Source organism: Perissodus microlepis, chromosome 14, assembly GCF_051167445.1.
Source record: "Perissodus microlepis isolate ML-2025 ecotype Zambia chromosome 14, ASM5116744v1, whole genome shotgun sequence".
Classification (NCBI taxonomy): domain Eukaryota; kingdom Metazoa; phylum Chordata; class Actinopteri; order Cichliformes; family Cichlidae; genus Perissodus; species Perissodus microlepis.
Genome location: NC_140474.1, coordinates 7,551,530 through 7,567,959, shown reverse-complemented (window position 1 = coordinate 7,567,959; position 16,430 = coordinate 7,551,530). Strand labels below are relative to the sequence as shown.

General features: G+C 36.6%; 1 protein-coding gene across 3 annotated transcripts in view; it reads right to left on the bottom strand.

The window, feature by feature from the left end:
- Positions 1–16,430, bottom strand: part of cntn5 (contactin 5) — a 113,741-nt gene that overhangs the window by 33,241 nt on the left and 64,070 nt on the right. For all 3 annotated transcript variants that reach the window (XM_084950056.1, XM_084950057.1, XM_084950054.1), the window contains exons 6-8: positions 13,181–13,276; positions 9,869–10,072; positions 4,668–4,770 (exon numbers count right to left, since the gene is read on the bottom strand). In XM_084950056.1, the coding sequence (XP_084806182.1) occupies positions 4,668–4,770; positions 9,869–10,072; positions 13,181–13,276 (403 nt within the window). The remainder of the gene's footprint in view (positions 1–4,667; positions 4,771–9,868; positions 10,073–13,180; positions 13,277–16,430) is intronic.

Genomic DNA, 16,430 nt, shown 5'->3' with positions numbered 1-16,430 from the left:
GTAAACAGTTTATTTTGCGACACCACAAAACGATAGCGTAAAATGAAACGATAGACGTTTTTATATCGTCATCCGATATATATCGTTATATCGAACAGCCCTAATTCCAGCCTTCTGCAGGTCTACAGTTTCTTTCCTTTTTTCAGCTCCTTTGGCGGTGAAGATGCTGGTGAGGTGAGGTTGAGAGGTTGGAAAGGCAAAAATTGATTCTGTGGACAGATGTGCTTCATACACACTGAGATTAGGAGTATTTTTAATTGACTGAATGATTCCAATCTGTGGAAGCCAGAATTCTGGCTGGTTTGTGGCAGATCAAATACTTTTTCATGTTACATGTTTTTTCCTGTATTTTTGGTTCATATCATGTCTCTCTGTATCAAACTACCATAAAAATTAGAGACTGCTCATTTTATTTATTTTATTGATGAACAAACTCTCTCATTTAATTGAGCATGTTTCTAAATACAGCAGGGGATTGAATAATTAGTTCCATCACTATGCTGTATAATTTCTATCAACATCTTGAGGTAAAAGACAACTTTGGCTGTCATCTTTCATTTGCACATAAGTCATGAAAACCCATGATAGTAATTTAATGTTCTGCTCTGCATATCAAACAATGACCCTTTGACCACCCATGATAGATGTGTCTCACTTGTTACAGTAAATATATATATATATAATAGATATAACAGATACCAGACATTAGAGGAAAAGGGACATTATTCAAATGAGGTTATTACAAGATCAGGGTTTTTTCTTTTTAAATAATTGATATTCCAGCAACCATTATCAACGCCTGTTTATTCATGTATTCCCCTAAAGATCCCTTTGATAGATTACTTGCACATGCAGAGAGAGAATGTCATCCTATGTATAAGCACAGTATCAGTAGTGACTATATGACTAGATTTGACAGTTTTGTGAAAGATAGAAAAGTGACACCATACAAAGCTCCACTGAACCCATCAATCATTTAGTCAAGACAGAAATGTTACACCCTTGAGCTGCAATGGACTCAAATTAGGATTCATATCACGTTTTATTAAACAAATGTTTCTTTTTCATTTTGGACAGAACCTTCGTGTGATGTTCGTGACTTGTGAATAGGAATAGTTTATAGTTTCCAAAAAGAACATGTTAGAATTACCAAAACTCCAGATTTCTGAACATGAGTATACTCTATCTTTACTAGAAAGAGTTACAAAGACTTAATCAGTATTCATGAATATGCCATTGAGTTGCTGTGATGCACTTCATTGTATGTTATTGATGGACAATTTTCTGGAGACCTTTGCTCCAACTAAACTGTTGACAAGTCAGATAACAAAGGAAATCTGTAGGGACTGTGAGAGGTTGGACGATGGGGGTAAAACTTCCTGAGTCCATGGAAGGATTTTGCTTTGGAGACTGAATAATAAGCACTGGGCCTGCACATGTTTGCTGGACTGGGAGGGAACAGGTTCATTCATTGTATGACTGAGAAAGTCTTCCTGTCAGCATCTTCCTGAAGCTGCAGACAGGTAGACAGTAGACTCTGAAACCCTGGTGATTGTGGTCTGTTTCATCAAACTCTAAAAGTAAGCATTTCATACCCTAACATTTTGAATGAGTCACACACTGGAGTTTATGTGAGGTGTTATCGTTTTCAATTGAAGAATGTACCTAAAGGCAAGCTCTGCAGATTACATATTAATTAGCAATCCACACAATTGATGTGCTCTCATCTGGACTAGTTCCATAATAAAGGTGCAAAATTAAATCTAATACCAAAATATAATAAAGAACTTGATTCTTTCACATCATTAAGATGTAGATAATGCCTCACGATTTAGCTAATTTGCTAACTCTCAATTTCTTCTTTAAAAAAAAAATTAAAAATTCCATACCATTTTAAAAGAAGTATCAAAACAAAAGACAAAGGTGTTTTTATTAACGTTTGTATCAGAGCACAAACATTAACAACAGCACAGAGAGTATAAAATGTGCTGTGTTAAGAGGTACAGTTTCATGCTGACTTAAGTGGTCAGCTTTAACTGCAGGGCTTCAAGAGCTTGATTCTCTCTGGGATCACTGAAACTAAAAAGTATATCTACTACTCTAAAGCAATTTGGATGAAACCTTCTAACACATGCTACATATTATATTTTAAGTGGAAATGAGTGGGTTGAATGTGTAACCCATCGAATGTACAAGGCTTTTTGAACTACAATGAACTTCATAGTCTAGTAACCCTTGAAATAAAAGCAGCTAACAGAATTGCACTTTCCAGAGTTACTTATAGATGATCCTGTGAAGGCAGGATTTCAACTTGAGGGTGCGTGGTTCTGGCATTTATAATTATCAATCCATCTAATGTACAATTATCCAAAGTTAGGTCACAGTAATAACAGGCTGAGCATTGTTTTTACATGTTCTTCTCTCTAGCAACACTTTCCAGTACCTCCCAGGGGATCCTTAGGTGTTCTAGAGCTAGATGAGATGTATAATCTGTCAGTGGGTTCTGGGTTTATCCTGGGATCTCTTCCCAGCTGGGTGTGCCCGGAACACCTCCAGAGGAAAGCACCCAGGAGGCAACCTAACTAGGTGCCTGAACTACCTAACTCTCCTTTTGACACGGAGGCTTTAATCCAAGCTTCTTCTGGATGTCTGAGCTTTTCACCATATCTCTAAAGTTCAGCACAGCCATCCTACGGAGGAATCTTATCTGGCTGTTTGTTTTTCTGAACTTATTTTTACGGCCATTACACAGATTTTGTGATCAAAGGTAAGGGATGAAACAAAGATGGACTGGTAAACTGAAAGCCTTGCCTTTCGTCTCAACTCTCTCCTCAGCACAACAGTCCTATTGCTATTGCTGCACTAATCTGCCAGCCCACCTTCCCATCACTCATAACTATGATCCAAAGACCTCCCTCAGTCCACAGCGTTCTCTAAGAGAACCTCAAAAAGGCCTCAGACTTTTCAGGGAGGCAACATTAAAATCAGCACATCATGGATAAAAACTTCCAAAAGGCCAAATATTTATGAGTGGAGCTTGAAACCAAAAATGTCTTTTTAATTAGTTAGATTTTTACTTTATCTAAATGTCTGCTTTTAAAAATACCTTTGAAATTATTTTTCAAAGGTTCTTTCAAAGTCACTGGACTCTGGAATTACTGTATAACTGTGTAATATGTATTTTGCTTATTATTTCTAGTCAAAGCTGTAATTTACCTTTTTTATGGATGAAGGAACTCAGGAACCACAGTGATTACTAACTCTACATGGTGCAGTTAAACAAAAATCTTGATTAATTCCTACTGACATCACTAAAATAGCTTATGATGTGAACATAGTTCAAAATTCCTTCAAGTTAAGAGCAGTATTCATATTGTTTTTGTTTTCATTGTCTCGTTGTTCTCTTCACCCTTCAGACAATCACATCAAGGAGCTTTGGCATTCACACAAAGAGCTTTTCTGCCCTGTACTAGATAGCAGTGTCATCATACATATTGATCAACAGGAGTACAAAACCCATTTTAACTTCATTTTCAGTGCTATATAAAGACTGGCATTTCTTAATGGGGTGCATTGATAAATCATTCATCTCTGCGTAAAAGGGTAAGTCACTGGGATCACTGTCTGACTGAAAGCTATCATGCACAAATTACTTCATTGAGGGAGGCACAGGGCAAGAATTCAAGCTGTTTGGCTGTTCAGTGGGTTTCCCATCAAGCAGACTGTTCAGAAACTCCTGCTTTGCTTGATAGAAAAAGCCAAGGGGAGTGAGATTATAATACAGTGTCTATATATTTAGGAAATGACCACCATAATGTGGATAATTAAATTAAATCAAAGTAAACAATTATGAGGCCCTTAGTCATCCGCAGATTAGAGACTGTTTGCACTTAAGATAGGAATGAATAATTTATACTGCATAAATACTAAATAAAATAGAGCAAAGATGATAAATTATTACCAGAATTATTTTGTCATATAAAACACCACTGCAATGGTTTTGCAGTCTTACTGATAAGACTGATTTCACCAATAAAGTTCCCCTTTTCATCATCTAGCCCACCCGTGTTTGGAGATAAAGTCTTTCCCAATTTCAGAACTTTGACAAAGAAAATAAATATTTCAAAAGGCAATATTGAAGCCAGTAGCACTAACTTTAGTAACTGTGGAGAGTGGTTTGGATTTAGTCTCTGTGGAATAAAGAGTGTTCCCTCCTGGCAGAAAACTATTACCAATTTCCCTTTTTTTCCCTCCAAACACATAACCTTGGCTTTCTACATTCATAACGGACCCTGAAAGCACCCAGGAAACACAGCTACATTAGGGCTCTCAATTATAAGAACACATGGATCCCTAGGGCTGAATTTCCCACTCAGTCTCCCCCCCCACCATGCACTAACATGCCATCTAACAGCCAAGCTACGATGCAGCACTTCTCTACACTCACTTAACATACTGCCTGAAGACAAGATATGCCTGCTTCCCACTCAGGTAATGGAATAATGTAATTTAAGGAAGAAAGAAAAAAAAACACAGGCAGGATTATCTAAAGGATCTCTCAGCAACAGAGCAGCGATAGGCTGTACTTTACTGTTCCTGGTGATTAATATGATAGTGCTGTAATAAACAACTACCAATATTTGCGCAATATGTCCTTGTTTACTTACTTTCCTAGAGCGAAGCATTCCAGTCTGACAGTGACTCCTTTGGCAACCAGAACAGATGTAGGGAAATGCACTTCAATTTTGGGCTCATATTCACCCATGACACCTGAAAAGGGTTAAGAAAGAGAAATTGTACACATTAGAAGCAGGTATTGCAATAGCTGGTTGGTCTCCAGTTTGCTATTATTCCTTTGCTTCTTGCAGTGTGGACACAGAAACAGACTGCAGTGATTTAACAATATGATGTTATGACGATTTGTTAAACTTTGTTGCACATATACAGACAAACAAAGAAATAAAAATAATTTAGGCGCCCATTTCCTCTTTCACCTGCAATTTTTTCAAAATAAGAGTAACAACTGAAGGATAAAATTATATGCTATAAATGTATTCTTCCTAGAGATTTGTGTTGGTTAAACCTCTTAAAATGAACAATATGTTAAATCAAAGCAGTGTTTAGGTGTGGAATGCATATTGTGCACACCATCTGGAAAATCATTTTAACCATGAACCTTAAGTTTATACAGTGTTATTTTAATAAGACTATTTAATTAACAGAGCTATAAAGCACACAACTTAATAATTATATTTTGAATCCCTACAAAAACAGTGGGTTAAAGCATGAGCAAGATTAGCTAGGGTTAGCACTTTGGTAGATTGCAATTTAATTTGTCTTAATATGTCGCAGATACTTGGAAGATGTGGGAATGTAAGGAAAAGTCTGTAGGTGACATATTGGCTTTATATGAAAACACAAACAGCACATTAAGATGACGTACAAACAAAAAACAAACATTCTCCAGCAGAAGACACAAAAGGACTCCTACTATTGTCCTCAAGAATTAGTAATCCGCTCAACAATTCACAAACACATTGTGAAGGACACAAGTGATAACATGTTATCAGTCTTGCTAAGTGCCACTATGACTAACACCTCTGTTCTAAGCCATCGCCAGAGGACGTTTTCTTTGTTTATTCATCTGTATGTTAAGCCGGCTATTTATTTTCATTTACTAGGATGATGTGTCAGAGATGGTAATAAACAAAAAAGAAAAAAAAGTGTAACAAAGAAAAACGTCATCATTTAAAGGGATTTACTGTTATCTGTCTTATTAAATGGGTGTTTGCGATACGAATATTATCTGAATGTTTTACTTTCCTCAAAGGAAAATATGTGTTATATTTAAATCCTTTGTTTATCCAGGTAAAAGTCTCACTGAGATTAAAATCTCTTTTTCAAGAGCCAAGGCCAGGATAGAAGCAGAATTTGTAACAAATACAAATATAAATGAGCAAATATAACTGACACACAACAAACAATGAGCAAGCAAATACAGCATCCAGTTCACATGCAATAATATGAGAACAAAAGCATCCTCAGGAGCATTCACACTGACCAAGAGAACCATTTTTTGATCCTTAAAAAATGATATAAAACCCCTCAACGAAAATCTATTCTGCCAATTTCAGGTTCTCCTGTAAATGATTCCAGGAAAAAAAGGGGGGTGACATACTTTAAAGCTCTTTCTCCAAACTCTGTTCTGACTCTGGCAACGATTTGCAAAATATTGTGCCAGTGAAGGCAATATTGACGACTTTTTACACAGAGATTAACAGTGTATACATATATAAACAACCAACGGGAAAGTCTGCAGGCATACAAAGAGAGCCGCTTAGCAGCAACGTGAAGAGAACGGTGACATACGGTAATGTTAAATACACAATCATTGCATTTGAACATCACACATCCACAGCTGAACCTGAATACACATCAAAACATATCAGAGCATGTGTAGCATGACTCCACATGCATTATAAAGTACATGAGCACCAGGACAAATGACCCGCATGACATTTGAGATACCATAATTACACCTTCTACTACATGCACCTGACACTTTTTATGTGATAAAATGAATGAAGAAAGGGAGTGGGGTTATTGAATTGTGGCCCACTATGCATGGAAAAGGAGTTTTATGATATTTGTTCCAAAGAACTTTTCAATTTCAATCTCATTCTCAACATTTATGGCTCCAAAGCAGCCCTTCACATATAATGAATTTGCAATATTTCACTGGCTCTTGCCATAGTATATTCAATATGATATTCAGTCTCAGTGGCTGGACTTGATAGAATTGGAAGAACTAATGTGTAGACTCGGTGTGCTAAAACATTACCAACCCTACAGCGTAGCATTATATTTTATGTTCCAATTTCATTTATTAATCACATGAAAATTTGATTATTTTCTCGTTGTATTTCATTCTTCTGCCAACCAATTTCAAAGTATAATGCCTGTTAACTTTTACCGAAAATCCAAGTTAATACAAATTTAAAAGAATGTATTATTAGGTCTCTGACCCAGCAACAGATAGGATTTATGATGCCAATCAAAATCAAAACTTCTGAAACTTTAATTGAAAATAAAATAAAATGAAATAATAAACTGACAACTCCGGGTCATATAAGCACTTGATTAATTAATCTGTGCATATACACATTATATGCATTATATGCACATTATATATTTGTTTTCATTAAAAATAGCACATTTAACGTTTTTTAAATGAAATGTTTTTAAACTTCAAAAAGAACATAGATGTATACAATGTGCTATTAAGAACAATGGCAATTATTTTCTTTCCTTTTCAAATGTGTATTCATTCAAGGACAGGGAGTTGTTTTGACTATGCCTCTACAGTATGTTGGCCAAAAAAATCATTCTGACATCCGATATATCTATGAACCAGAGGTCTTCAATAATAATTTAGTAAAGTGAAGCAGAGAAAAACATGCCCATGCATAGATGTGCCTGCAAACATTGTCTTTCACTGATATTATTGACACAGTAGTGAGACAGAAAATATGTTATGACATTAATAACAGCAGTGCGGCCGAAGCCCAAATAAAAATTGCGGCACTTATCTGTATAAACGATAAAAATACACCATAGATTTTAGTTGCATTTCTGTATTTATAAGGTACTCTCCCAGCTACATGAGATTTATTGATGGATAAATTCCTTATTTTTCACTAACCATAAGACATGAATATATCTGCAATTTTTAGTCCAGTTTCTTGAATTTTGTTTTATTACCTCAGATTTAGCTACTGTTTATCCCTATAATGCCATTTGTATCATATTTAATACATGAGTTTCTGAGACCTCTATCACATCAACATGATCAATACTAAACTCTTTTTTTTTTGTCTAAAATTGTTGTTAACAAAAAGTTGCCAAAAACGACCAATGTATCAAATGCGATATCATAAACACCATGATATAGCAAAAAAAACTTGTGGATTTTGTAATAAGGGTTAATAAACATCTCAGTTCCAAAAAATCAGAATTTTCTGGCTATTTTTTGATGGGTTGGGTCTTACAGAGTTAATATAAAAGCATGCATCCATAACTTCTAAAGCTGTAATCAGTTTACTATCAGTGACAATTTACTTTGTAATGTTTTTATGCATAACAAGTATCAATAAAGGCAATTATGTGACAGCTTAAAGCATGCACACCTAAAGTAAACACGATAGGCCGCTAACGCAAAGCTGATTAATGTAAAACTGCTTTGAGGTTTGTGTTGTATTTAATGGAAATAATATATCTATATGTTAAACAAAAGAAGGATGTTAGAGGGAAAGCAAAAGCAACAAAACAGCTATGTACGTATACGCTGTACATGCTTTACACTGGTTCACATCCAGAACCACAGCAAAATAATGCTATGTACGGCAACACTGTGCAATTGCTTCTAAATTCACTAAAGCAGAAAATCAAAGAGAAGGTGTTTCTGAGATGAACTGTTTTTAAAAGGTGTATTAGTCTGGAGTTTAGCGTTTAGCCCCGTTCTGCTGAAGGTGGATTGTGATCTGACGATCAATGGCCTCCAGCTGGGTATAATGGAACCCAGATGCTTGTTTTGATTAAGAGAGTGAAGGCTGGAGCTGACAGTGGTGAGCCACGCACAGATCCAGCTTGAACTGTCTGCTGTGTAATAATCACTCATTTTTACTGAGGCACAGATTGCAGTGTCTAATTGGTCAGACTCCAATGACTGAAGGGCGGAAACAGCACGGCAACATTTGGGCGACTGCTGTGAGGCGCGCCAATGTAATTTTCAGAATTTTACACCCAAATTCACAACATAAGAGGCTGCTAAGCATCATGAGATTTGAGCAAGAGATGCCAAGACGTTCTTTGGCATAATGGACCTACAGGTGTAGTGATTAGAATTGGCCATGTTGTGTTGCAGGTGAGGGTGCTGTTCTTCAACCCATGTGTCATTACCAAATAGGACACGGTTGGTGCAGAACTGATTTTCCTTCGTTCATTCACTATTTGAAAAAAAAAAAACACACAGCAACAACTAATCTTCTGTTTCTTTATCCAACCATGAAAAATATTAAAATGCTAATAGCCGACTGACCATATGCCCTTATGACTACATTTTGCAGCTCAGTTACAGAGACACAAACCAATTTAGCACTGTTATGTGCAAAGTGTTTTGTATGTCTCAGAGGGCCACTTCACACAAGGTTATGCAAATACAGAGCAAGAATCTTGCCGGAAGGCATGTAATTGTAAAGAGGTAAATTTGCGTTGTAACATTTGGAACAAACGTGTTTCTGAGGCACAGAGGCCATTTCACAGATTCACTGGGGATGTAATCTCAGTGGCTCTTTGAAACCTTGACAAAGACAGGCACCTGCGTGAAGTGATGGACGTTTCTCTGTGTAGTCGGATGTAAAAAAGCCTGTAGGTGAAATCCACACCTGTATCCAACAAACAGCTCCACACCATGGCTCCTGAGAGGCTAGTATAAAAGAGCAAATTCCCATCCACAGCAAGGGCCATTGATTCAGTTAATTTTATGCAGGAAAATGATTTCCCCGATGGCCAGTTTCACCAAAGCACATTGTGAGCTAAGAAGGCTCCCCGCACTAATGTTAAAGCATTGCTCACTATCTATTTATGGTGTGTATGGAATTCAAAACGCCCTCTACAAACATGAGGCTCGGTGGAAAGCAGAAGAACGCCCGACTTTATTAACTATCTGATCTGAAATTTTCCTCCAAATGCATTTCTACGCAATATTGTACACACGCAGAATATAAAATGTAGTTTTAGCTTTCTGTTACTGTCAAACAAACATCGAACTTTAAAACTTTCTGCGTTATGTACCCAAAAAAACACTCACCGTCGGTTTTCAGTGTCAGAGGTGTTGGGGGACTCAGAACTCTTGCATTTGTCACTGTGTTTTTCACCAGACAGATGTAACTTCCTACATCAGAGGGCTGCACCTTCGAAATATAGAGGTTTCCCGTTTCCTGGGAAATGAAGCGTCGACTGTCCTCGGCGACAAACGAGGGGAATTCATTAAACACCCAGCTGTAGATAATCTCTGAAAAGCAAGTTAAGACAGATACTGTACACATTAGGAAAAAAACTTTTACATGTATGAATTTTGATCAGCTCTTTATCTGTGTAAGAGAATCACAAAAAAAGTACTCTAAAGTACTGTACTAGATGCATTTTGCATTACTGCTTATTGCCTAACACTGCTTAATGCTCAATATAATACTGAAACAGTGATGATTTAAAGGAGTCGTGAGTATGGATTTTATACAGCAACAAAGCCAATTGATCATCACAGACTAAATTAATCTAAAAAATAATATTAAGGTGCTTAAAGTTCAGAGAAGAAGACTTTAAAGACCCTGTTATTTGCAGGGAGGTTAATCTAATTAACCGGTGATTATCAGAAAGGTAAAACTAGCATATGATAGGGTATTATTCCAGGACAGAGTGATTCCAATAAGCTTGGTCATGTGTATGAACGTGCTTATGAATGTATTCAGAGTCATTAAAAACAGATTTAGCTGGCTTTTATAGCAAACAATTCTGAATGATTATCGATGTAGATGGATCACAATCTTTTTTAGATTTCAAACAAAATGCAGTAAGAGTAGAAGATATAAATCACTGACCCATGAAATAAAGTACTTGGTAAGATGTATTGTATTTTAGCCATTTGTACCTTATGAATGTGGCAGAAGTGACAGTTTAATGTATGGATAAATGGATAGATGAATATGATAAATACAGAGCTAAACTGTGACATATTTCCATGTGTTACACATTTATACATAGCCAAGATCAGTATTAAAGTGTGAAACACAATTAAATTCAATCTGTGGAACATTGCATTCCATTGAACATTGAACGTTTGTGCTACAACTCTTTGATCTGGATCCATAATTGATGAAAGAAACAGACAAAGAAAGGATAAGCTTCTTGTCCTCTTGGTAAATAATGAATAACTGATGTTTTAAAGATGCAACATTATTAGTGCACAGATCTTATGACTAAATTCAACACTCAATTTAAGCTCAGTGTTAGTGGACTCCTAAATACTGTATTTTAACAGATTAATGTCCAAAGTTAGCATTATATGTTGCTATTCTTCCCTGAAGAGGGAAAAATAGGTAAAATAGTGATATTCCAGATTCTGGTCCACAAGTCAAACAGGACCCTATAAAACTAAAAAGAATAACTTAACACAGAATATCATTGCTGATATAAAAGATAACAGACCTTGTTCTAGACAATTAGCATTGTCAAAGACGCCTGAGTTTCATTATACTCTTTCTATTCTTTATACGCAGCATTTACCCAAAACACACAGAAACTTCTCAAAACCATCAAACGGAAGATGATCAACTTTTCATATCTCAGTGACTCATAGCTATTTTTACTCACAAGGCCTTTGCAAAATAAGTGGCATTTTAATGTCTTTGAATCCTCCCACAGCCATTTTAGCCCAAACATTTTTTAGCACTCCCTCTTCAATATGAATTTGAACTGTGACACACCAAAGCATTCATCACAGTACGATATTCAATGGCTGAGGCATCTAATCAAAGTTTTTTGAGATCATTTTTAATTTCATGTAAGCAATGCCGAAGAAATAAATCATAATCTTACCTGTATTGTGTTTTTGAGTATAATCTGCAAATATGAAAAAATAAGCATCAAAATAAAGGCTCAACAACATGTTGAGACTGGCCTCTCATATCCCTTTTAAACCTAAAAGTTAATATCACAACATAAAAAGGGGAGACTAAGTACTATTCATTTTTGGCCTAAAGTATGATTAGTGTAGCAACGCTTTTTGTGGATAAATGCAGCCAAACCTACACAGCAATGCTGTAAAAGCTTAGAAGCTTAGGTTTATAGTTTTAGTTGAGGGAAGGTAAGCTTATAAAATAGAAATCAAGACAACAATATCCAAGCTTGTTCCCTGACAAGCAGTTTGTATCTTACTGTATCATTTAACCACATATATACAAGGAACAGGTACAGGAAACCAGAAATTTCTTAATCAACAAGCTAAGGTCCTTCAATTATTCTGTGTAGCACAAATGTGTTTTGTAGATTTAATTTTCAATGGATTTTCTTATTTACTCTTTAAATGCTGATTTTCTGTTAGACTAATAAATTTTAAATCTAATGCAGTTGCCCTGAATTACGCATTTAACGACTGAGTGATTGTATAATATATTCTGTATTGATCCACTTGGCCCGTATAATGAATATAATGCAAGCAATTCAACACAGGGGACTTAAAGTATGTCATTATGAAACCTGGGTCAATTTTACAGTTTATAGTAGTAAGACTGCAACAAATTTCAAAAGACAGAAAATCACTATTTCCATTATGCTGTCATCATGCTAACATCATTGCCAGTGTTTGATTTCAATCACATGCCAATCAGAGTTCCAAGCATTCAAGAAGAGACCTTGGTCAAAAAATTAAATGCATGTATGTATGAGGGGTTGATTTTCAAATTCCTTGTGAAAAATTCATATTCACACATACTCCTTGAGCAAGGGCAACATCTGCACTATGACTGATGAAAAACTTTAAGGTTGAGAAAACTCTGTACTACACTTACATCTGTCAGTCATTACGCAACATTAATTATTGACTGTGTCTCTTTTAAACCAGCTATTTTGTCACCGACTCTCTGGTTGCTACCATGAGATGCAAAATGGCATCTAGAAATTTGTATGGGTGCTGAAGAGCACTTGGCAAACGTTCCCATGGGTGCAGTGCAGGAGAATGACAGAGCTGATGCAAACAGAAAACCTCATAAGAGCTTATATTTAAGGACGACTATAGAGAGGGATATTAAATATATGGCATTAAAGATGGTGGCTGTGTGAAATAATTGGCCGTGTAACATTTCTTTCTAGTTGTAATGATCCAGTAAATTTAATCTTTCATAAGTGGAGTTCTGGCTCTTTGGTCACTGTAACTTGGCACACTAATATGAACAGCATGGATGGATGGATAGACAGGACAGTGAACAGCTATGAAATATAAATAATCAAAATACAATGCATAAAATAAAAATAAACAGTGGGAGCAATAACTCACACTGGAGTGGTAATAAAAGCAAAAAATGAATTTCTTCTTCTGCCTGTGATTGAAAAACTAAACTCTTACCTGGTGAATGGGGAGGAGGGGTACACATGAGTACCACACCTTGGCCTTCACGCACAGAAACCCCACCCCTGGCCTTTGTACTGAAAGCACCGAGATCTAGAACAGCATGGAAACGAAAGCTTTCAGTGCAAATAAAAACAAACACAGTAAGATATAATGAATTTATACAGAACCATCATTATTTCTGCTGATAGCCTTTGACTTCATCATTTGATGAGGGAAGTAATTTTGATTTGGTGAGGTAATAATAAAGCTTTTGTTCTCCCCGAGTGATAGTACCTCTACAAAAACACGCTGTACTCAGCGAGAGACAAAGAACAAACAGACAGCTTATGTATTTCTTTTGAAACTACGTACTTTGAACCACTACAGTGGTAAAAAACAACAACAGGAAAATGTTAAAAGCCAGTAAAAACCAGAAAGTTGCATCTCCTTTTCTATTTTACTATTTCAATAAGTTCTAATTTAAATTACATGGAACTTTACAGTTATAGAGTTATGTGTCCAAGTGTGTTTTTACCCTGTTTTTACTGTTCATGAGTAGAACAATGGATGTTTCATTCCAGAATTGTAGCTTTTTGGAGCATAATGATGGCTGCTAACATTTAGCTGAAGCAATGGCAAAGTGTGGAGATCAAGTGACAGACCTCTAACCTGGGGCAGGTGATTAGGTCTTCATGGCCTTCATTCCATAGTCTTTACAATTATGCCTCAGAGTGACTTGTGAAACCGACTTTGTGGCACATTTAATGAAAATTGTGGTCCATGCCCTTTAAATATCATGTTTATATATACACAGCATAGTCAGTGTCTTTAAAAACTGAAAAAAAAAAACCCTCACTGGATTACTGAACTTTGTTTTGGTGAAATAACTAAAGGATAGTTCAGGTCATCAAAAAACAAAAAAATTGTCTGCAGTTTGTGGAAAATTGTTTATTTATCTATTTTATATTGTTTATTAACATTGAAAGATTAAGGAAAAAAAAACAAAAGAAAAAACATTGGGTATATGGCACTTTTTCATTTAAACACCCAATAGAATGACCTGCCACACAACTTGGATTTGCAAGCACTCAGTCCACACCACCAATCAATTTGCTATGCCCACCATTTCCTGTGCCTAGAAAGAGACAGATCCAGCCCTAAATGGACAGTTTATCAGCTCCTGACAGTGAGCAATCTTGGAACAACACACAAAATTAAAAATCCTGGAATCCCAATGACTGAACATAGCTTCTTTTAATGTCTAATGTCTTTTACAAACAACTGTGATTGAGCTTTTATCTAAAATTGATTCCAGTCACATTTTACATTCAATTCAGTGTTAGATGGGGACAATTGGCTTGTCCACATTTCAATGTTTTTCACTGTTGTTGACTTTAGAGATAGGTATTTCTATGAGTTTTACAGATAATACTGCCAGTGGGGCAGCACGGTGGCACGGTGGGTGGCACGGTGGTTAGCACTGTTGCCTCACAGCAAGAAGGTCCTGAGTTCAATTCTACCACCAGGCCGGGGTCTTTCTGTGTGGAGTTTGCATGTTCTCCCCGTGTTTGTGTGGGTTCTCCCCGAGTACTCCGACTTCCTCCCACAGTCCAAAGACATGCACTTTGTGGGGATAGGTTAATTGAACAATCTAAATTGGCCATAGGTGTGAATGTAACCATGCGAATGGTTGTCTGTCTCTGTATGTTAGCCCTGTGACAGACTGGCGACCTGTCCAGGGTGTACCCCGCCTCACACCCTATGACAGCTGGGATAAGCTCCAGCGCCCCCCGCGACCCTGAAAAGGATAAGCGGAAGCAAATGGATGGAATTCTGCTAGTACCTACTTACAATTCGGATGATTTACCAACTGCTTATTGATTCCTGTATTTTTTTTTCTTGGGGTTTTAGAATTAATGCAACTGTTTTATTTTCTCTGCGCCTAAATAAAATTTGCTAAAAGAAGAAAAAGAAAAAAGTTTGCACATTTGCACATGCTTCACAGTTATGACTTTGATGTCTTTGATGTGCTCATGTCAGAAAACATGCCAGCACTGATAAAAGGAAAAAGCAGGAGTGATACAGTTCCGATAGATTGGAACAGGTCCTGAACCGGAACCAATTTCTGATTCCCATCCTTAGCTGTCTTGCCATTTTTTCCTGTTTTAATTGTCTTGGACAGCTATCCTAGAGATACTCTGTCATAACACCTTGGCCCATTTGGAAACAGCATGCCACCAGAGCACGGATGGAAATGATTGTCTCTGCGCTCCCTATTGATTCACCCGCAGCTGTCACCACCCTGTCTTCTATTGTCAGCGTAGCTTTGTTCTACATCTTTTCCCTTTTTTATTCCAACATAACTCATGCATTATCTTTGATCAATGTCTTTAATTAGTAAGCAGACAATGAGGAAGCTACATTGATTTTTTATCTAGTGATAAAATAGGATAAAATATGAAATGACTGAGTGAGTAATTGGTGAGTAAATAACACAGACACGAGTACAGCCACAGTAATTACAGACCTACAACGTGGCTGCGGGAGTTGGCAGCAACCAGATGTGGATATGAGCGTTTCAGTATATTCTCTCCCTTTAATAAATTCTGCCAGGCTACATGTTGTGGAGAGAAGGGTCTTCTTGGGCAGCTTGCCTAAATTTGTCAATAATGAATGATATTCCAGACCTTAGTATATTTACTTTAAGGGCCTACACTTGCTATGATGTGTGTCTGAAACACACGGTAAAGGTAGACAATTCCTGGGAAACAACTCCAGGCACACAGGAAATTCAACATTTTACAGGAAGAAGCAACACAAGGGGGATATCAGGTAAGCACCAAGAAATCTGAAGTACTATTTGATTAACAAGTGCAAAAAGCTATATAGACAGAATGATCACTTAACATACAGGACAAATTAAGACCAAGTGGGTGCTTCAGTCATATGGTATGAAACCAGAAGAAAATATAACGTCCTTTTACAAGCTAAAGCTATGTACCCGAGTTAATATTATTGACTTTTTCAATAACGTAAAAAAAACCCCATGGCCATTAAAGCTTCCAGAAAAATTACAAGTCAACATATGTCCATATAAATGTTTAAAATCCAAGTCAGTGATGAAATCTGCAGCAAGCAAAGGAACAGGTGCTTAATGTAAATCCATTGTTTCAAGGTCAGTATGAATCAATTCAATCAATGAGCATTTCATCTGATAATGTAGAACATATCAGAGTGGTGTGTGTGGCTCTTCCAGTGCTTGATT